Here is a 22,664-nt window from a genome sequence, read left to right on the forward strand (position 1 = left end):
ATAAAGCATATCGTTGTCGGTTTTCCTTCCAGGTAGACTGTTTTTGACACTGCTTGTTTTGGAGGTACGTCGTTTTCCTGTTGCAATAATGATTCGAGAGTTCAAATTTGAATTTAGATAGGGCTGGCAAACCGAATATGCCGTCTTCTATAATTGGAAAGTTGTCTTCTACCACAAAAAATTCTAGAGTTTTGCCAAATAGTTTTATCAAAGCGTGTTCGTTGGTTTCAAATTTAGAGTGTCCCATCGAGAATTTCCGTTCTTTTGTTATTCTTGGTCGTAATACGCATCTTCGCTTGAGTATATTAATTCCTGCTCCGCTGTCAATGAGGAATTTATGTCGCTGTCCGTCGGATCGTAAAAGTACTGTGGGTAGTCTTCCCGTTGTGGCGTTAATTCGTAGGTCTGGTCTGTTGGTTTCTCTATTTCTTCCTTGTGTGTCTCGAGATTGTGGACTGCTGGTGGTCTCGGAAATTGGCTGGGTGTTCGAAAATTTTTACATTGACTGGAGACATGTCCGATCTGGTTGCATTTGAAGCATTTTAATTGTGTCCTTTGGGCAAGTGGTATTTGTTCGGTTTGTCGGAAGCTTCTTGGCATTGGATTGGGTGTTGGAGTTGGTTTTTTAGTGATCGGATTAGGATTATTGGTTGTTAGTCGTTGCTGCTCAGGGAGTCGTAATCGTTCTATTGGTTTTGGTCGTCGATTTCGATCTTCCCCGAAGAATCGCTCGATGTCGGTGGCTTTCTTTTCGGCTTCAAGGATATTGTATGGTGGATTGGCGAGTAGTAATTGTCCTATTTCGCCTTTCAGGCCTCGGATAAAATCGATCACGGAGTCTTTTAAAATCCTGTCGTTCATAGCTCGTCTAGTAATTTCGTCACGGTATTCGTTCGTTATACTGTATTGTAACTTATTGAGTGCTCTGCGGAACCTGATGATATAACTTTGCACACTTTCGTCGTGACGCTGTCTCGTTTCGCGTAGCTGGTCTTGATGTTCTCTAACAGAGTCTTGGGTGGCTACGTTTCGTCTTAGGGCATCGTACAGGTGTCCGTATTCGTATATCGGTATATTGCAGATGGCCATTGCGGCTTTACCCGCGATTTTCCCGATTTTGATCGTTTTTAATAATAGCGTGGGTTCGCTACACATGGCTCGTAATTCGCGTACTTCGCGTATGAATTCTTCGACTCCGATATTGTCTTCACCGTTTAATTGCGGAATACATACTATCGCGTCTTTGGTCCGTAAGCTCGGAGAGGCGAATTGCGGTGGACGGTCTTCGTAAGAGGGATGGTTGCCTTCTTCTGTTCGAATTGGAACGCATGGTGGGGAAGTTCTATCTCTCGCGGCAACAGATTCGTCCATAGTAATAAGGGAGCCTAGTTCTGTAGTAGCGTCGCGTCCTATTTTTATTTTAGAGATATTTTTGCCTAATAGTTCTATTTCCGCTGCACGCTTCTTATTTTCACTGTCGGCCGTCCGTTGTGTCTCTTCTACACGTTGCGCAAGAATTTCAATTTGTTTTTGTATCACGTCGAGTATGGCACGAATCGAATTGTCCGTACCTCCGTTTGTAGAAACGGTTTCAATAGTTTCGACTTTGTCTTTTCGTGATGTGGGCATGATTCTAATTGAGCTTATTGAGTCTGAACTACTGTTGCTATTTGGACTCGAAGCGCTTGAGAAACTGGGTTTTCTCACACGGTATCGTGAAAATGAATCCAGATTTTCAGCTTACCGTAGTAGCTATGACCGTTGAGGAGTCTCAGGGATGTTTCCTCTCTGGTTGGTTCTAGATTCCGAATCTTATTCGTAGGGTTGCTCTGCGCTGACCGTAGTCCTCTCGTCTAGTTTCATCGTAGTGGAACGTTGAAAGTTGCTGCAGGCCTTCGTAGTAGCAAAGATTCGCACTGGGTCCGTTGATCCTTCGATCTTCAATGATGCGCGTACGCCGAAATCGTAATTTCGTTTGCACTGAAGTGAATAGATCCTGGCACGGATCGCCAAAAATGTCGTGTAAAATTAAGGTAAAAATAAGGAACTTGTTAATTTCCGAAAAGGAGATTAAGTTCTTTTTATTTTTTACTCAATTTATACAATTTTTTCGGTTCGCGATGATACACTTTCGATACTTGGATTAGTTAAGAATTTTTTTATTAGACTGACTGAATGATTTTGAAGGGAGCATTTATATTCTTCCAATCGTTGGAGTGGGAGAAGGTTTTGTTTATACTTAGTGTAAAATTCGGAGAACGGCTGAAGTGATCGAATGCCACTCAGGCGGCTGAGAACGGGTGCTGACCGGACGGTCACACGCGATAAAGCGTTCGGAATTTCGGTTTGTTATATACAGTTGCTCGAATTTCGTCTGTGACAAGGACATCGTTGCCGAACGTCAATGGGCCCACCGACTCAGTTAGGAAACTATTACGGAGTGCGGGAGTCGGTGGTGCTTTATGCCACACCGATATGTGTCAAAGCCCTAGCAATACGGAAAAACAATAACATTCCGAAGATGTCGATAGTGATCGAATAAAAGATGAAGGGAAGAGTAGCTCTATTGCAGAGAAGATAATTGGACCAGAAAGCTGATTGACGACGCCTGCATTTTTAATAGAGAACGATTAGGAAAGAGACACACCCAAGATGCTGGGATTGTGATGTCGAAGGTGAAGATGCAGAGCATGCGTTGTTCAATTGCCCCAGATGGGACAATGGAAGTACATTGTTGGATAATTACGTAGGCGAAATACTGGCAACCAATAACGTAATCGACGTGGTCGTCAATAGCGAGGAGAACTGGGCTAGATTCCAAGGGCTTTGCCGAAAGAAAATGATAGCTCAATCAGATAGACAAGATAAGGAGAGGAACATGGAGAGAAGAAGGAGAGGATTAACTAGAAGAAGATCATAATAAGATGAGAGGTACACTCAGTAAGAAGACCAACCCTGAAGTAATGCCGAGAGGTGGTTCCAGGGTTGGTTCTTGTACCGACAGAGGAGAGAGACAGAGGAGGGGTTTTTTGGTGGGTAGAGGTGCTATCATCTTGCCAAGTCCCGCATAATCCAGGCGCGCGCTAACGTACCTAGTTATGCGTAACTGCATTCTCCTCTCCTCTCAAAACAAAAAAATGTGCAAAATAGGAAGGAGTATGGATATGAATTTTTAAATTACCATCTGTCAATAAATATCCACAATTAGTAAATTTAGGTTTAAGATTATATTATATTTGGGTTAATATATAAATGCGAATGATCTTTTACTATGAAATGCATAAAATAAAAGTAGATATCAATTGGTGCCACCAGATGACTTGTTATTTTGCGTGTTAAGTAAATATACCACAAAATTTCAGTTGATATAATAACCGTCACTTGTTGATAAAATATCGTTGATGTTTGGATAAGGTATGTATTTCTGTTTGTTTTAAAATAAAAACAACAGGTTGTAATAGACGTACGATTATAAATTGTAACGTATCGCTATTAAAAATCATTTTTGTTCTTCTGGAAGATTAGGGAAGAATACTATTCTGTGTTTGTATTCAAGTAATGACAACGAGAGAGTGAGTGAAGCGTAAAGCATTAGAAAGCGTAGGCGAGAATTTATCTTCAGGTAACATTAGTGATGTATGCCTGAAAAAGGCAAACGCGTGTAGAATCTGTGGTTTCAGTTTAATGTTTATACCGATGCAGTTATCTCTTCCTGGCAGACGAATAGTGTTTTTCTAACGCCATATTACGTTTCACCTTCTCTGAGTAGAAATTCGTGATACTCGCAAGTTTAATATTTCAAGTCCTGGCATAATCATTCATTGATTCGGTGTAATTAATACTTGGTTAGGTACATGTCGAAATTTGTTTGATTCATTAAGAATTAAAGTAGCGAAAAAATGATTTTGACGGGAACTGTGTTCTTCTATACGAAAAAATGTCAATAAAGAGATATTTTAGTTTCCACTGAAATGAACAAATTATTGAAGGTTTTGAGGATTTCGAATTTTGCAGGAAAACAAGTAGTGCGCAGTTTTTCATGACAAGCGATTTACTCAGTAATTGGAAATAACCAATAGCATTTTTTGTTTAAAAAGAATGGAATTGAAACTAATCAATTATATTATCAAATATATTAGGTGCTATTTTAGTACACAGTACTGACTTAGAAGTTGTTGCTAGAAATGCGAAAAAAGGTTTACATTTCATGACATCGACATTGGAAAAGGTGGAAAATGTCTCAATTCGACATGTATATTTATCTTTTTGTTATGTTTACCGATTTTTCGGAAACGGCTTGATCAATCGGAATGACACTTTTTGCTCCTTGTAAGACATAATTTTCCGTTGGTTCAGATATAAAATATTTTTCCATTTCTTTTTTGTAAACTATTTTTTTTTTTTTACAAAAAGCCAATTTTTATGTATACAAATTCATCAGTTATTCTGGATTGGATCGAGCTATCGAGATGAAACCTTTTGCATCTTTTAAGAGTAGTCCATTGACTGGACCCATTTGCAAAATGTCTCCATTTTGTTCATTAAGTATTATTATTGCAAAGAATTCGTTATTTATCAATTTCATTTACGTCTACTCAGTGATTGTTCTGCAATTGTTGGACTGATAACGAGATGATTCTAAAACAACAGCCTGGGCAAGTAGTTTGAAATCGTGTTTTTCAATTTAGGCTTCAATTCGTGTTTCCATTGCAGGAAACAATGGTTGGTTGTTATTGTTGCTGTCGTATAAACGAAATTTCTTGACATAGCTGCGTACATCGTAGTTTGTCCCTGATATTTCGGAGATGTACAGCTAGAATAAAATTCTTTTACTTGTTTATATTAATTTCTACTGTCCATAAATAGCCATACATTATGTCCAATATTTGTTGTAGATGGCTTTTGGATTTTAAAGCTTTATTGTCTCTCGCGCATATTAGTAGGTCATCTGCGAATGTTATTGCTTCATTATTTTTATCGCTATTTGCGCTACAATTTACATCGCGATAAATTAGGCAGACCTTAAACAGTAGACAGGCGACGTTGGCTTCGGGGTTTTCAGTTATAGGGTAACACTGCTAGCGTGCGGATTTGGACCAGTTCAAATTGTATTCTTACTTATAATTACACTTCTGTATGAAAATATATTATCTACCTTACAATTTATCCACGACTTTCTCTGTTTATACATCAAATAACCTCAACAAAAAAAAAAAAATAGTTGTAGTGGCACTCGACAGTAAACATTCCAACAGTTGCTGTTCGTGGATCACGACATGCAGACCCTCTTCATCTCCACAGTACATGTTCAGCTAGCCTGAGGACCCGTTATAAATCTCAAGATTTAGTTAACTAAGGTCCTTCAAACAGACAAACAGTCTTTGTCCCAACTACGAAAAGATAGGGGAAATCTATGTTTCTCACGAACGACGTTTCCTGCTAGCAACTTTCTCTCAACGTCACTTTCCCTCACTTTCCGGACGAAGGCATCTCTCCGCGAATCCGATGATCTCATGTTCTGCGACACACCCCATCATAGATTTCCTCTGCAGCATCATCACGACGGAAAGTTATTCTCTCGTGAGGTCACATCAGCGAGTTACATAGCGTCTTTACGCTCGGTGAATATTCTACTTTTTAACAAATAGTTAGTTTAGTAATACTTGTACCGTAGACAAGCAAGTTGAGTAGAACTTGGACTTTGAAAAAAAAGGGCATTTTGTTATCCCGCTGACCGCGGATTCGTTATTGAACCTAGGATCATTGTCATTGGCTTCTCGAGTATCTAATTACCACGGTTACTTGTCAAATGCTGTAATAATCCTATTTGCAGTAGTAAATATTGCATAACAAAAATGTCTAATCCAAATGAAGATTCGTTTCACGCCCCTAACCCTAGTCATAATGTGAACCCGACATATATATAACATTTATTGCCCGAGAAAATACATATTACACGTATATATTCTTAATAAAGAAAGAATTTCAGTTGGAATGTGGTTTTGGCAAAAGTACCGTTACGCGACGGTATGACGTAGCCATACAATATTTTGTGTCGGATTTACATTTTTAACATTTCAGTTAATGATTGAATTTAAGTCGCTACAAAAGTGGTACTTTTCTACAATATTGTTTTTCCTTTCTTCAGGAGAAGAATGCGAGAACGAGTGTACTCAATGTGGTATGAGCGTTTGCTGAAGTAACTAGTTTTGTTATTCGATATTACTGTACAAAAAATATCTAAAACCTATAAATGGTATATAATGGTTAAATATGTATTGAGTATGATCTCAGACACTTACATTTGAACCAATTTGGCTTTTCTGTTTAAATCAAATCGGGCAACCGTACATCAGGATCAGCTTTATTAGAAGTTTGCAGCAGAATATTTTTACTTTATTATTTAGTTGTTTGCAGTAGATTCGTGTGTTTGTTCGATTTGAAATCCGAATGTATATCTAAATAGCAAACGACTTTTTTGTGAGGAATGGATATGTTGCTATTGTATCGTAGATATCGTGTAGGCGGAATTGCTTTTTGCATCTGATATTTTGGAAATGTACGGCCCGAATAGAATTGTTTTGAATTCGCTTATATTAATTTGTGATTTCCAAATTATTTTTATTACGTGGTGTGGAAGCTCTCTTTTTCGAGCTTAAGGAAAGAAATTCAGCCAGAATGTGTTGAATGCCCTCTCTAAATCTATGAACACCGCTTCGACGCAATCACTCTCGTCTCTTGCCCAAGAGATATATGATGAATTTTGTAATTGCATGTATCGTTGAATGTTTAAATTTGAAGCCAAATTGGGTGCCCGGAATTAGGTTATTTTCAATGTATATAGTGTTATTTATCATAGATTCGGATACTTTATAAATGTTGAGTAAGAGTCTAATTCATCGGTATAGCTGACAGAATCACTGTTGCTTTTCCTTCTTTTTTTAATGCTACTGCCTTTCTTGTTTTCCAGAATGGAGAAATAATTGGCATTTAGGCAATTGTTAAATATTATGCTGCAGGAGTAGATGTGTGAAAGGTGCGTAAATATAGTTAGGTAGGTTCTTTTAAATCAATGTTACCAAATTCGATAATTTTTTTTATTGTTCATTTTTGAAGGTTAGATCTAACTTATTTTAATTTGTGGAAATGTCAGATAGAATTAAATCTGGATTGTCAATGTTACGACCGTTCGCGGAGAGACGCGGTCGCGAGGAAAACGCGTCAGCGAGAGGCGTAAATTCTCGCTACGATTCGGTGAATCGACGCCGCGAAGTAGTCGTTCCCCTGTTTCGGTTAGGATAACAGAGGTGGTTGAATGAATATGACACAGTAGTAAGTTATATTTCACCGTTTATTCCACAACTTATAACGAGGATAGTTACGCTGATGCGTATGTACGAGATGAGTGACTGATCTACGGGTGTGTATACCGGGTGGAAGGATGTTGACCGTTCGAAGGATGTAAAATCAGTACTCTTGGTAGACGATGCTGTCTCGGAGGAAAGCTAAGGATCGGGTGTGTCTAGCGCACGGGACCATCGGATTTGTTCGTGACGATTTGTGTTAGGAGAGTGAGGGAATAGGCTTCGTTTTTAATTGGTTAGACGCAGGGTCTTAACCGCCCTCGAGAGAAAGTGGTTAGTGGGAGGAAAGTTGCAGCGTACGTGACAAATACTACCTTTCCCTTTTTCGCCGTGGTAGACAATAGTCTCTAGAAATTCCTCCGAACCAGATGTTTGTTTCGTTTGAAGGACCTTTTCTAGGAAATCTGTGAAATTTATGGAAGGTCCTTGAAACTATGGAGGATACGCTGCGAGTATCCGAAGACATCTGGTTGCCATATTGCCTTCGGTGTGTGGCCTCGGCTAGGTAGAGTGTTACGCGACGTAACAGTCAACTTAGTTATGCTGATATATTCTTATGTGGCTATTTTGTGTGTGGACTGTTTCAATGCGTGCTCTTAGTATAGACGATTAATTTATGACTTCCCAAATTAGCCTTTTTAGGCCCTTTATTTGGAGATACTCAAGGTTTCGTCTATGTAACGCGGAGCGTGCCCATGCGGCCCAGCAGTCACGTACCCCCAAGTAGACTCTGACCGTTTTTCCCATTCGGTATATGCTGAATGTTTCAGTTGGAATTCAGTCGTCTTTGCCAATATCCTAAGCTTTCTCCTTATACTTTATAACCATCCAGACAATAAATGTTATTTCTCTATGTTAGTATGTTTAGTATCTCATGGTTATCGATAATGATTATATTATTGTCTTCGTCGAATTGTGTGACGGTACATGTCGGCTTTCATGAATTCCTATTTGTATCCGTTCTGGTTGTGTCAGAGTATATCACTTATGTTGTGGTTTTTTGGGCGGAAGACGCAGTTAATCGATGGTGAAAGTTCTTTGGGTTTTTATTTGGATATGTTTTCCATTCTACATTTCCAGTAGTTTCTTATGAAGTTGTGGAAAGCTTTTCTAATTTCGTATTCACTCTCTTTGTTCCTCTGTTATTCTGCTCTTCTTTTTCTTCTCCAGCAACGCTAGTAATTTTTCACCGTTGCGTTTGATCTTTTATTTTAATGTACTAATTCTTTGTAGGATGATTGGTTCCCCGTGTTACTATCCTTTTTCTTGTTTTTATCTTTTGTGCTTTAGATGATTTCTATAGACATGATTTCTATAGGTAATCCGGGTACGGAATTCGATCTTTTCATGTTTTCGCTTGATTTCAATAGTACTTTTATGCACTGTACTAGTTCCACTTCGTTTAATTCTTCTGTTATCCGTTTATTCATTGGTGTTAATTCTATGCGAAAAAACATTTGCGTAATAAAAACTAGGACTTTGTTTGAATATAACAGAATTCTTTTGTCAAAATCCAGGAAAAGATACTTACTTTTGCTACGTTTATGACTCCTTTCATATACTTGCACGGTGTGGTATTTTTCGAAGCAATTGCGTGTATGCAGGGCCGGTTTAACCAAACGAGTGGCATAATAGTACATCGATTCTCTTCTTCTACCTTTGATTTTCCGATTACAACATACCACACGATCTTTACTTCCTTCTGTGTCATCTCGCCGAATGACATGTAAAAGGCCGTTTAGTCTTTCTGCTGTTCCAGAAGTTGATGAAGTATTCTTGAGGTCGGCGTCACGAAAATGCCCAATTAATTGACCCATCAAGCGACGTACGAATTGCAAATGCGTTATTTTGTTTTTATTCTTTTTCTTCTGGTTTGCGTTATATAATAAGTAAGAATTTATTGTTGATATTTCCAATCCGCAAAAAAGTAATTTTCGCCACCATTTTTGGGACTTTCGTATAAAACGGTATGTAGCTGTTTACTGGTCTGCTTTACACCGCCCATATATTCGTGGCGGGACTCGACGACGGAACTCTTTTCGATGGCTTCGCGATACAAAGCGCCATATCATAAAAGTGTAAGGCCGACATGCTTCCTACATCCTTCCGTCGAATATTTGGAAGAAGACATACGTGGCAACGGTCGCGAACGCGTAACGAACGCGTGCGTAGTGCGGATATCGAGGGGCAAGAAAAGAAATAGTCGTTCGTATTCGAGTTCCTTTCCCGACGTTCCGCGCAGCGAAATTGAAAGGGACGATCTGAAAAAAGCAGAGTAAACTGGAGTAGCTTTGACCTGTATACCAGGTCCAAAAGGTAATTTAAACGTTTCGGTATAGTTACATGTTTAATTAAGGAACGGTTAACCGGAAAATCTTTGTAATTGAAAAGCATTGAATTCCGAGTAAAGTTGGCGAGCAGATTTCAGCTCGTTGATGGGTCTTAAACGAGGTCGAAAATTCCACTAACGGCTATCTTGGAACACTCGATGAAAAGGATCCGTGGAGTAATGATTTTCCACAAACTTTATTCGGCGTGTCCCTCGTACACGATGACGTAAAGCGACCAACCATCGTGATTAACTCAAATACGGCGGAAGAAGAGAAAGAAAAAGAAAAGTATCGTGGAGAAAAGGTAATACCATCGTAACCGTCGTAAATCGTTGGCAGTTGTCGCGTGTCGATGGTACGTTGATCGGGTCGGCTGTACGCGGAAGCTCTTTATCGACGGACTCGAAAAAACTTTCACATCCGGCGATCGCTAAGCAATTTAAGTTTAGCGGAAAATCCATTTCTCTGGCGAAGAAAAGAGTGCGAGCTAGCGGCGCGTGGATAATATTAACTGATTTATATCCCGGGATTTAATAACCTGGCGACGTTGGGCCGGAGTACAGAGGCTCTCAATTACAGTCGGAACAGCGTCGTTAATACAAAAGGAGGCTGTTACGGTCGATAGATGGCGGCCCTTATCGTTGTCTCTCTGCCACCAGCAGGTTTCAGCGACGCTGCCTCGATATATCGATACAACCCCCCATTGGGTGAAACGACAGCGGGCTGGCTGCTGTTTTTTCGCTACGGTCGGACCCGCGCTCCCTGTCGCGAAATGCTTTTGCGTCACGATGGTTTCGCGTCGGTTGTTTGCGCGCCGTTTCGTTACATTCCTGTGACTATAACGCTTGGTTACGAGTCGAAAAACGTTTCGTTTCCCGCTGATCTTTGCACGAGTACGAATTTTTCTATTTTTCGACAGTGGATTTTTTTTACAAGTTTCTATACGCGAACATTCGTTGATTTATGCATCGTCGTATACGTATTGTCGTTGCGTGGACGCTGGTTTGCTGAACAGCGCGACGTTTTTTCCATCGCGGGAATCGCACAGACGCGTAAAGCGAAGGCCACCTTGGTATTAGGTATTCTCTTTGAGAAACGTGCAAGCAGAATAGGAGAAAAACGGCACGAGACGCGTTGCAAGGCGCGCGTTGATATACTTGTACGTATAGCCAGAAGCGGAAGGAGATTTCGCGGAGACTCGAGTTTCCAAGACTGACCGTGGCACTCGTCGCGTATATTTCGCAGGATCGTTTTATTTTAGAAAAACCGGTCTCGCCGTTCTCTCCAGTCGGCGCCCGTAACTTTTCGTAAACTCTGTTGCCAAATTGCTGGCGAAGAGATGGAAACACGGGCGGCTGGATAGCGCGGTCCACGGGTAAATTTTGTAAGAAAGAAATTTATTAACAGGAGTCGGCCAGATTTCTTCCGCGCACCGATTCTGCGTCGCCAGTGCGAATTTCCGCGAAATTTTTCACGCGTGTGTATAAAAGGACGACACAGGATGAAACCGGGCCGCGTATTTCGCGTAACGTTATTTGCTCGCCGTAGGGTACTTGCAAACAAACGCGTATTTGCCCGTTCATTACATTCGTTTGGCAACAACGTTGCCGTTGCCGTTCTTTCCACCCCCCCCCCCCCACCCCATCATCAGCGCATGGTTTTTCACGTGTTTATCACTGGCGATTTACGTTCCGCGTTGATTAATTTTTCAGCAGAAATTCAGCGACCGTTCCGAGGCAGGCCGCTCGAATATTCGCTGGTTTAGCTCGGGCGGACGCCGAAGATTCGTTTCTGCCGAGCTGCAACGGCAAACAGGTCGTTAAGCCTTTAAGTTCAGGCCTCGAGTGTACAGAGCAAACTCACGGCTGTTCGCTCGCCGCGCGTTCCAATGGCAACGACGATCGGCAACGCAGCGATTAGGCATCGCGACAACGCGCGCCGAAACTTGGATCGGCCAGACCAACCACTGCGAAAGAAATTCTCTTTCCGTAGGATTCTCGAGAGGGGTCGGATTTCGATCGCAATCGCTATCCCAAATTGCGCGTCACTGGTTTACAAACGGTTCGAACGTAACAGCAGCTAGCTGTAAAATCGACGACTTGAAATCCGCTGGGGCGTCGAGGGGCATGCCTCGACGTCCCCAAAGGCTAATTAGTTTATTTTCGCACGACGGTGGGGCGATGCCCCGGTTAGCGAAACTCCCTTTCCGAATCGTTGATCAGTGTACGTAATATTATACGACGGGTTATTTACCGAGGTTACGACGCTCGCTCGATCGCAGTAGCTTCGGCGCACGCGAGCATCGCGACGCTCGGGGCTCGGGGCTCGTGGCTCGCGTGCCGCTCAAATTAATCAACAGTCAACCTTTTGATCTTTCTTCTCGCGTCCCGATGCATTCGCCGATATTAAAATCGGAAAATTTCCATTTCCATCCGCTTTCCGCGGCTCCACCAACTTTATTAATGTCTCGTGTTACAAACCGTTCGTCCGATTTGCTCTACCATCGAATCCCTCTTTCATCTATCTCTTCGAATTCGACGCTGAATTTGTATTTTCATGCGGATTACGCGGTCCAGGGAATTTTGGTCGTTCCGGTTTTTACTTATTAATTGGAATTTAGGAATGTTACGACGCCTAAAGCATCTGCTCGCCAGCCCGCGCGACCGGACAACAACCGACCTGCGTAACGGCACTTCGACCCTCAATAAACCTAAGGACCCACCATAACTTTCATTTCCCTGCATTGTTTCGCCATATGTCTTCAATCCGATTGTCTTGAAGAATTGCAAGCCAAAATATGCTCGAAACACAGTCGGTTTTAGAGGTGTCCTTGGGTTTATTAGTCGCCTTTAAAACACGGAGAAAGCGGGTATGCACCCATTAGGAAAACCCGAATAGCCCTGTAATAAAACAGGCTTGGTTTTCTCATACACACAGTCATTTACGCACCACGATGGTAGAAGACTCCCTACTCATCCCTTCGAGCAGTAGTGCAGCATGACCAATCGACACCGCGGTTCGTTACCCTCACTTTTCCTAACGAAAGTGGGACCAACGAATCCGCGTTCTTTATGCACAGGGGCACACCCACACCGAACTTTCTTCCGTATTAAACAAAAGAGCGACAAACGGTCTACCAGCTAACGCCTAACGCGACAGTCTCCCAACTAACGCCTAACGCGACGGTCTCCCAACTAACGCCTAACGCGACGGTCTACCAACTAACGCCTAACGCGGCAGTCTGCACATAGCGCGAGAGTCGCATTCTTCACGCAAATCTTTTGTAACTAAGTGCTTGGAAATATATACTTTATAATACTGTGAATCCCAGTGTTATACCAACTCAATCACCCCTCATTATCTCAAAGGAAATCAGGGGATCGATCAATTCGTGGTGTCGATTGTTATAATCGTAACGGGGATTTACGACCCCCGTTGACGACTCTCCTCGCGAGTACGTCTCCCCGCGATTGGTCGAATTTACATGGTCCTTCGAGCCGGATCTCGTGCCACCAAAAAGTGCACTGAACAGTGACTATACAGTGTCGCGTGAGATCCAAGTTCCAACCACTTAGTCAACTGAGCAAGGGAACCGCCATCGGAGAGAAGCACCTCCGTCGCGCAGCATCTACACGAGCCCACGCCGCATCGTAACGATTAGCAACAGAATCCCAGATCAACGTCCATTTGATCAAGGTAAGGGCGTTCATTATCAAAATCAAACATGGCCCAAGCTGAATCAATCAGCACGTTACGGCGGAGACGAGGCGTCCTAGCCCGTCGACTTGCAACCATAAGGCGCGAACTCGATGAGTACGAAGCGTCTGGGAAGGCAAACAGAATCTTCCTAGCATCTTGCCGCAGCTCGTTCGATGAGCTTTGGAGGAGGATACTCGAGGTTCAAGAAGAGTTAGGTGTGGTAGATGAGGGGGAAGATGCGCGGGTAGATTCGTTATCGCAAGAGCATCGGGAGCTTGACATGCGGTTCCGAGAGCTCTTTGAGCAAATATCAGCAACAACCCCGTCGACTACAACAAGAGGTGAGACGTGCCGGAAACCAGAGCCGACCACCGTTCCAGAGGTCCGCGTGCCCCAATTCGACGGTGCCCTCGAGAATTGGACCTATTTCTACGACACGTTCACATCCATAGTGGACCTTAACGAAGGTTTGACGAATGTCCAAAAGTTCCAGCATCTACGCTCATCTATAACTGGACGGGCCGCACAGAGTATCCAGTCATTAGAACTCACAGAGGCCAACTATTCCATCGCGCTTGATACACTGAAGGACAAGTTCAATTGCCCCCTCCAAATCTGCATGCGCCATTGGAATCTGATGCGTAATTATCCGGAAATCAAAAGGGAAACTCCAGAGGCCCTAGAGGATTTGTTGGAAACCATCAGCGTAAATCTAAAGGCGCTCGAACATCTAAAGGAGCCCGTCACTTCAAACATAGCGATGATCGAATTGATCGCGTCGAAGTTGCCCGCGTCCAGCCTGCGTAAATGGCAACGCACACATTCCCCCGCCAAAAGGTGCCATCCTATCAGCATCTGATAGACTTTCTCAAAACACGGGCGAACGGGACTCAATTCCTCTCTAAAGAGAAGGAATCAAAAGGGTCAACACACAAACACCGCAGTCAGCGAACAACCATACCGCATGGGCGAACCCTTGCTACAACCAGCAGAACGGTGGTGTGTCCGACCTGCAACGGACATCACGAGATCAGACACTGCAAAATATTCAAGGCCAAATCAGCGACCAAACGTTTTCAAATCGTGAAGAAGGCATCGTTGTGCATAAATTGCCTAGGCACAGGACATTCGCCGACACAGTGTACATCGGGTTCGTGTCGTATCTGCGGTCACCGACACCATACGTATCTACACCGCGAAAAAACCCAGGTAGATTCATGGTCGTCGAGCGGTCGATCTTCGAGCGGTCGATCGTCGAGCGGTCGATCGTCGAGCGGTCGGTCGGCAAGCGGTTGGTCGCCGAGCAGTCGGTCGTCGGACAGTCGCGCATCGAGCGGTCGGTCGTCGGGCAGTCGCGCACCGAGCGGTCGATCGTCGGGCAGTCGTTCATCACACAAGCGAGCCTCCACCGAACAATCCCCATCGGGATCATCGAAGTCGCGGTCGTCCCACAAATCGAGGCGAACATCCGATACTTCACGGAAGCATACATCTTCGGTTCCAAGAGGTACGAAAGAGCATTCCTCGTACGAGTCACGCTCAGCCCGGATCCGGAACACCACCCCAACCTCTTCATCCAAGTCCCAACCGGGGCAAAACTGACTGTCCGAGACTACGACAGCAAGGGGGATCGGACTAACAAACACATCTCCCCACACCCCTCTGCATCATGATCTGTTGGCCACAGCACAGATCAAGGTTTTGAACAAACAGGCACAACCAATCCGAGCCCGAGCCTTACTCGACACTGGGTCGAGCATGAACTTCATGACCGACAGGCTCGCGAACTCCCTCGGTATAAGGCAAAGGAGATGTGCGATCCAGATCGGAGCCCTCGACAATTTGAGCACCACGGCAAAACGTTACACCACGGCCACCATCACGTCGACGGCGGCGAGTACAAGAAGACATTGAGATTTCTTGTTATCCCGGCCATATCGATCCTCGTACCAAGCGAGCCCATCGATCCCTCGAGTCTGGGATTACCCAGAAATATTCATCTAGCCGATCCACAATTCCATTGCCCAGCCCCGATCGATGTTTTACTTAGTACCGGATCAACATTCGCGTCGCTGTGCATCGGGCAGGTCAATCTGGCACAACCAGGCGAACCTGAACTACGTCTACAAAAAACACGCTTCGGCTGGGTAATCGGGGGGAGTCCCACGTCCCAAACCGCGATAAATACGTTCCACGCAACCACAACGGCTCTGCAAGAGGACCTCGCACGGTTTTGGGAGATCGACGAGGGACAGGCCACTACTCATCTTTCGGAATCGGAACGACTATGTGAAGAACATTTCCGAAACCATGTCCGACGAACCAAGGAAGGCAGATACATCGTTGCATTACCGTTCAACGAAAAGCTTTCCTCACTAGGGTCATCGAAGGCCACTGCAATGAGCAGGCTCGCCTCTCTTCATCGCCGATTCCAACGCGACAAACAATATGAAACCGCGTATAGTGCTGTGATTCAAGAATATTTAGACTTGGGTCACATGACAAAGATCAACACGGATCACGCCACCGACCACGGATATTATTTACCACATCACGGCGTGACCAAGGAATCGAGCGACACCACCAAGCTACGGGTTGTGTTCGACGGCTCAGCTTCAAGTACCACGGGAGTGTCTCTAAACGACGCCCTTCATACGGGTCCGAAATTACAAGAAGACCTGAGGAACATCCTATTGAGATTCCGGTCATTTCAATATGTCCTTACCGGCGACATCGAGAAGATGTACCGCCAATTCCTCCTACGTCCAGAAGATCGTCCCCACCAAAAGATTCTGTGGCGTGCCGACAACGGAGAGATCGAAACTTACCGACTCAACACCGTAACGTTCGGTCTATCCGCAGCCCCGTATCTGGCCATCCGATGTCTCAAACAGTTGGCAGAGGACGAGGGACCTCGATTTCCGAGAGCAGCGCAGATCCTACGGCGAGACTTCTATGTCGACGATGCGTTGACCGGAGCCGATACGAAGGACGAAGCCCTATCAATCAGGAATGATCTCACGAGATTACTTAAGCTAGCCGGTCTAAATATCCGCAAATGGGCCTCAAACGATCGGGATCTGCTGAGAGGGCTACCTGAGGAAGACACCAAGCAGAAATTACATCTCGGTGAGTCATCCACGTTAAAAACACTCGGCGTCTTTTGGGATTCAGCCGACGATACCATACTATATTCGGTCAAGACGAACAGTGACACTTCCCGAATCACAAAGCGATCAATCAGCTCAGTCATCGCACAAATATATGATCCACTAGGATTGCTCGCGCCGGTAATCGTTCGAGCAAAAATGATTTTGCAACAAGTCTGGACATTGAAGGTAGATTGGGACGAATCCCTTCCGTCAGACGTACACACAGCATGGATCAAATACCACACCCAATTGCCGTTGTTAAATGCGGTAAGGTTCCCTCGGAAGACCATCCTAGAATCCGCAACGAAAATTGAGCTCCACGGATTCTGTGACGCTAGCGAAAGGGCATATGGGGCGTGCGTCTACGTGCGGACGACTGACCGAAAGAACAATATTTGGACTCGACTCCTCACGGCGCGGTCGAAGGTAGCGCCGCTCAAATCGCTCTCCATACCACGTCTCGAATTAAGTGGGGCACTTATTTTGACGTCCTTGATTTCGTCAATACAACAGGCCCTGACGACCAAGATATCGCGGATAGTCTACTGGACTGACTCCACCATCGTACTCCATTGGATCAGGTCTTCGCCGCACACCTTGAAAACATTTGTGGCGAATCGAGTCGCTGAGATACAGACCAAGACCAATATCTCCGACTGGCGTCATGTGCCTACCGACGATAATCCAGCGGATCTCATCTCCCGAGGCCATACGCCCAAGGAATTCCTATGTCCGTCCATTTGGAAAAACGGGCCAAGGTGGCTCCTGCAAAGCGAAAGCTATTGGCCGGTTTGGAGCCCGATACCGGTAGTCGACCTCCCGGAGCAAAAGAAGACGATCTGTCTGAGGACGAGTGTTAACGACAACACTCTCCTCCATCGCTACTCGTCTTGGCCAAGACTAATAAGAATCGTCGCCCGGTGTCTTCGATGGAGACATAAGCAACACCGAACTGCCCATCTCACCACAGACGAACTGACCGCAGCGCACAACAGGCTAATAAAAATCTTACAATCCCAGCATTTCGCGCCTGAAATTCGGATCCTCCAAAAAAATCGATGCGAGGACGTTGGAGGGAAACTACAGCCATTAAACCCCTTCCTCGACGAAGATGGGCTACTCCGGGTAGGAGGGCGACTAACCAACTCCGCCATACCCTTCAGCCAAAAACACCCGATCATCCTACCGAAATCCCCGGTGACAGAGCTAATTATAGAACAAGAGCACCGGAACAATCATCACACAGGGACCCAAGCTACCCTATACGCGATGAGACTGCGCTATTGACCGATCGACGGCCGTAGCCAGGTATGGCGCACTCTCAGAAGGTGCGTCCGCTGCTGCAGAGCCAACCCTCCACCAGTGGAATACTTGATGGGTGATTTGCCAGAGGCGCGTATTACCGAATCGCGGCCGTTCAGGAACGTCGGAATCGACTACTGCGGCCCATTCTACATCAAGGAGAGGAGGGACCGCAACCGACGTAAAATCAAGACGTACGCCGCCATATTCGTTTGTCTGGCGACAAAGGCGGTCCACATAGAGTTAGTCAGCGACCTAACCACCGACGCCTTCTTGGCCGCGCTACGCCGTTTCATCTCGCGGCGAGGATACTGCGCAACGATCCTCACCGACAACGGCACCAATTTCGTCGGGGCTAATCGGCAGCTGCAAGAACTCCGGACCCTATTGCAGTCCGACGACCACCAGGATAGGGTACAGAATTTTCTCGCCGACCGACAAATACAATGGCGTTTTAATCCTCCGAACTCACCACATTTTGGCGGCTTATGGGAAGCCGCAGTTAAATCGTTCAAACGCCATCTCATCCGCGTGGTCGGCACGGAGCTCCTGACCTTTGAACACCTCAACACCCTTGTGATCGAAATTGAGGCCATTCTCAATTCACGCCCACTGACTCCCACCTCATCCGATCCGAAAGATCCCCCTGTCCTCACTCCCGGTCATTTTCTAATCGGTGATACCCTAACCAGTTTACGGGAGCGTGATTTCAGGACAGTTCCATCAGGACGGCTATCCAGTTGGCAGCGCATTCACCAGATTAAGCAGCACTTCTGGAGCCGATGGTATCGAGAATACCTAAACGAGTTAACCCGCCGCAGCAAATGGGACAAGGGCAAACACAACATTCATGAAGGCACCGTAGTAATCCTCAGGGAGGACAACGTGCCCTCTATGCAGTGGCCTTTGGGCCGCGTAATCAAGGTCCATCCAGGAGCCGACGGAATCATCCGGACCGCTACCGTGCAGACGGCAACAAGCATCCTGGACCGCGGCGTCAAAAGACTGGTCCCCTTACCCATCCACCCAGATCCAGACGAGGCCGAACGCCCACACGGAGCGAAGGAGGTCACCAACGACACACCAGACTCCACAGCCAGAATTTGATCGGTGCCCTCTCAACGGGGGGAGGATGTTACGACGCCTAAAACATCTGCTCGCCAGCCCGCGCGACCGGACAACAACCGACCTGCGTAACGGCACTTCGACCCTCAATAAACCTAAGGACCCACCATAACTTTCATTTCCCTGCATTGTTTCGCCATATGTCTTCAATCCGATTGTCTTGAAGAATTGCAAGCCAAAATATGCTCGAAACACAGTCGGTTTTAGAGGTGTCCTTGGGTTTATTAGTCGCCTTTAAAACGCGGAGAAAGCGGGTATGCACCCATTAGGAAAACCCGAATAGCCCTGTAATAAAACAGGCTAGGTTTTCTCATACAAACAGTCATTTACGCACCACGATGGTAGAAGATTCCCTACTCATCCCTTCGAGCAGTAGTGCAGCATGACCAATCGACACCGCGGTTCGTTACCCTCACTTTTCCTAACGAAAGTGGGACCAACGAATCCGCGTTCTTTAGGCACAGGGGCACACCCACACCGAACTTTCTTCCGTATTAAACAAAAGAGCGACAAACGGTCTACCAGCTAACGCCTAACGCGACAGTCTCCCAACTAACGCCTAACGCGACGGTCTCCCAACTAACGCCTAACGCGACGGTCTACCAACTAACGCCTAACGCGGCAGTCTGCACATAGCGCGAGAGTCGCATTCTTCACGCAAATCTTTTGTAACTAAGTGCTTGGAAATATATACTTTATAATACTGTGAATCCCAGTGTTATACCAACTCAATCACCCCTCATTTTCTCAAAGGAAATCAGGGGATCGATCAATTCGTGGTGTCGATTGTTATAATCGTAACGGGGATTTACGACCCCCGTTGACGACTCTCCTCGCGAGTACGTCTCCCCGCGATTGGTCGAATTTACAAGGAATTTCAAAGTTATCGTAGACATCTAGAGACGGGTTGTTCGGAGGTCTCAAAGTTTCCAAAGAGAACGAAATTCGGCCAATCTAACTGCTCGGGTTACGTCGTTTGAATTAAAAAAAAAAATCTGCACGTTCGATTTCCAGATAAATAAAATTTTTTGAATGCGATTCGCAGCGCGAAATTCGAGCAGCGGCTATTCGATACGACAATTGCACGATATAGAAGGGGTTTCTATCGCGCGCAATGCTTGCGTAGAATCTCGACGATAGGTACGCGGTATTTGTCGACTAACTATAAATATCGAACAGTTCGACTGGCTGCGCGAAGTAGCGAGTTTCCACGCGCGAGCAATAACGTTTACAATATATTTCACGTAACGGCAAATAGCGCTAATTGTACGCCAGCGTTTTGCCACAGCGATCGTGCGATAGTCAGTGGTACGCACGGCTCGTTCGTATTCACAATCGTGAAACTTAAATTCGGATCGCGCGAATGGCGAATCGAAACAGATTGAATGCCAGATTTCGGGGGGGAAAACGATCGATCGGAGGGTATTCTGACTAATTCTCGGACTAATTCTCCGACTGATTCTCGAACGATGCCGCTCGAACGTGGACGAACCGCGTTAATGGACGATCTAATTTGCAGTTATCTGTTAATCGGTTTAAAACGCTCTATATTTAACCGGGCATTCCATTATACTTGGCTGTTTCATTCGCTAATTTATCATTTCATCTCGGCTCAGCCGGCTCATCGTCGTTCCATCAGTCGCGTCGATCGAGCGAGCGGAATTTAAATTACCCGTATAATCCTCGAGCGGTATCGCGGCTCGTTAAAATTACACCGACAGATTTATTTGCCGCGCGTTTGGCGGATGGCATGCCGATCGACCCAGCGCGCTCGCATAATTCCAAATTCGAACATCTTGTCGCGTTTTCCACGTTACGTTGAGTCGTCGAGTACGTTACGTCGTGAAATTTGAAATGCGTGGAACGCGCGTATCGCGCGTCCACGTAAGATTTGTGTTTGCCAATCGTAGCCGAACTCGACAGCAAACGCGGCGCTTCGGCGAGAGAAGAAGGGAAAAGAGGATAAAAGGAGAAGAGCGGAAAGAAGAAAATGAAAAAGAAGGGGAGCAAAACGGTGGACGGTTGGGAAATAACAGGCGGCAGAAGCGTGGTCGGCGTCGATCGTCGAGGGTAAAGCGCGAACGGGCTGTCATATTCGCAACAAAGGGCGAAAGTCAAAGTGGATCTCGGTGCGGGGCGGCGCAGCTAAGCGTTCGGGTCTGAAAGCACGTTCCAGCCTTTTGATCGCCAGGCTATTTTCTTCCGTGCGGCCTCTTTCATCGTTCCACGCTACGGATTTTCAGCTGAATTTACGCCTGACATCAGCGGTTTCCTCGTTGGTTACTAGTTGGAGTCGCCTGATAGACGAGTAGGTGCGAGGGAGCGACCGGCAATTAACTTAGCAGTCGATTCTAGCCAGTTTCGAAGTTTCGTAACCCGGCACGTTGGATCCGGTCAATCTGTTAGATCCGTGGCAGCCGAGCCGTGGGGCAGACAGGAACGAAAGGCACGTCGACGGGGCTCTCCAGTAATTTCACCGATACGTTCGACCGTCGCGCGATTAAAATCCTCTCGGAGCCCGCCATACAGTTTCTGCTAGTGGCACGAGTGGCCAACTTTACGAGGGGATAACGCTACGTGATACGAAATCGCACGGCCGAAGCTTGCCGTATCCATTCCTTTTCTATTCCGCCCGTTCTGCCTTCTGCTCCCGATCTCCCGCTAATTCGCCTTGTTTCATCGGCCGTCTCCAGCGTGGATCGAGGGACATCGGTCCTTAAACTTTTCCCCACGCTGGACAAGGTTTTCTCCTTGATAAGTACCGATTCGTTTCTACTTCGTTCCGATGTTAGCGAAACGGCTCGTTCGTTCCAATAGCAATATTATTGAGCAGTAAAATTCTTCTGCGTGTAAAAGCGGATAAAACAATTTCCCCTAGTATTTGTTTGCAAATAACAGTTTTTAGCATTTCGTTAATAAATATTTCTTGGCAACAGCATCGTATGAAATATATTAGGTTGTCCGAAAAATGTCTTTTTTCGCAAACGTCGTTTTTACAATAAAGCACCTCCGTACAAACGTGAAACCAAGTCTGTGAAATGTCTCGGTGTTTATCTCAATAGAACAAAATGGATCGTACGTAATGCGACAAAACGATATAAAGCAAATAACATTGTGCGTCTATTATTTCCTCATAAACAGAAAGAAACTTTTCGGATATCAATCAAACAACTCGTATAGCGTATCTCTTTGAAGAAAACTTGCAAAGGATCGGTTTAACGTCTTAGGTACGATTGAATTTTGTGCGGGGACGTTCCTTCGTAGGGCAGGGTTTGACGCGAACTACGCGTAAACGATACTGCACCGCAATATGTGGCGGATAATGCTGTTCTCTACGCAAGCACATTGGATAATTAAATGTTAATTTTTCTTAAAGGTACGATACATATACGTGAACTTTAATAATTTACTTTAATTATTAATAATACAATTGAGTGTGATATATTTTAAAGCAGGGCAAAGCACATACACCCACGTCACAATTTTCACATTCAAGCGAGCTAGTGCTTTTCAAATTGTTTTTCGTTTTCTATTTTCTAGCGACATTTTTAGGTTAAAAATTGTAAAATATTGTAAGGATGCGGATCGGAATATTAAAAAGAGCATCTAATAATGATATATTTATTTTAACGGAAAGCAATAATTGATATCTGACACTTGTGTATCAAAAATAGACTATATATTTTGCCTGT

At 45.1% G+C, this 22,664-nt stretch overlaps 2 protein-coding genes across 2 annotated transcripts; both read left to right on the forward strand.

Annotated features, from left to right (window-relative positions):
- Positions 1-15,204: 15,204 nt before the first annotated feature.
- Positions 15,205-17,832, forward strand: LOC126875655 (uncharacterized). The gene has a single exon (XM_050638543.1). The coding sequence runs from the start codon at positions 15,205-15,207 to the stop codon at positions 17,830-17,832; it is 2,628 nt and encodes an 875-aa protein (XP_050494500.1).
- Positions 17,833-17,919: 87 nt separating this feature from the next.
- LOC126875656 (uncharacterized) lies at positions 17,920-18,954 on the forward strand. Its single transcript, XM_050638544.1, has one exon. It carries the CDS (start codon positions 17,920-17,922, stop codon positions 18,952-18,954), a length of 1,035 nt encoding a protein of 344 aa, XP_050494501.1.
- The last annotated feature ends 3,710 nt before the right edge of the window (positions 18,955-22,664 follow it).

Source organism: Bombus huntii, unplaced genomic scaffold, assembly GCF_024542735.1.
Source record: "Bombus huntii isolate Logan2020A unplaced genomic scaffold, iyBomHunt1.1 ctg00000052.1, whole genome shotgun sequence".
NCBI classification, from domain to species: Eukaryota; Metazoa; Arthropoda; class Insecta; order Hymenoptera; family Apidae; genus Bombus; species Bombus huntii.

Excerpts from the sequence above, each read along its gene's own strand:
- LOC126875656 (XM_050638544.1), top strand. The coding sequence starts at position 17,920 with ATGGGTGATTTGCCAGAGGCGCGTATTACCGAATCGCGGCCGTTCAGG.
- LOC126875655 (XM_050638543.1), top strand. The coding sequence starts at position 15,205 with ATGTGCGATCCAGATCGGAGCCCTCGACAATTTGAGCACCACGGCAAA.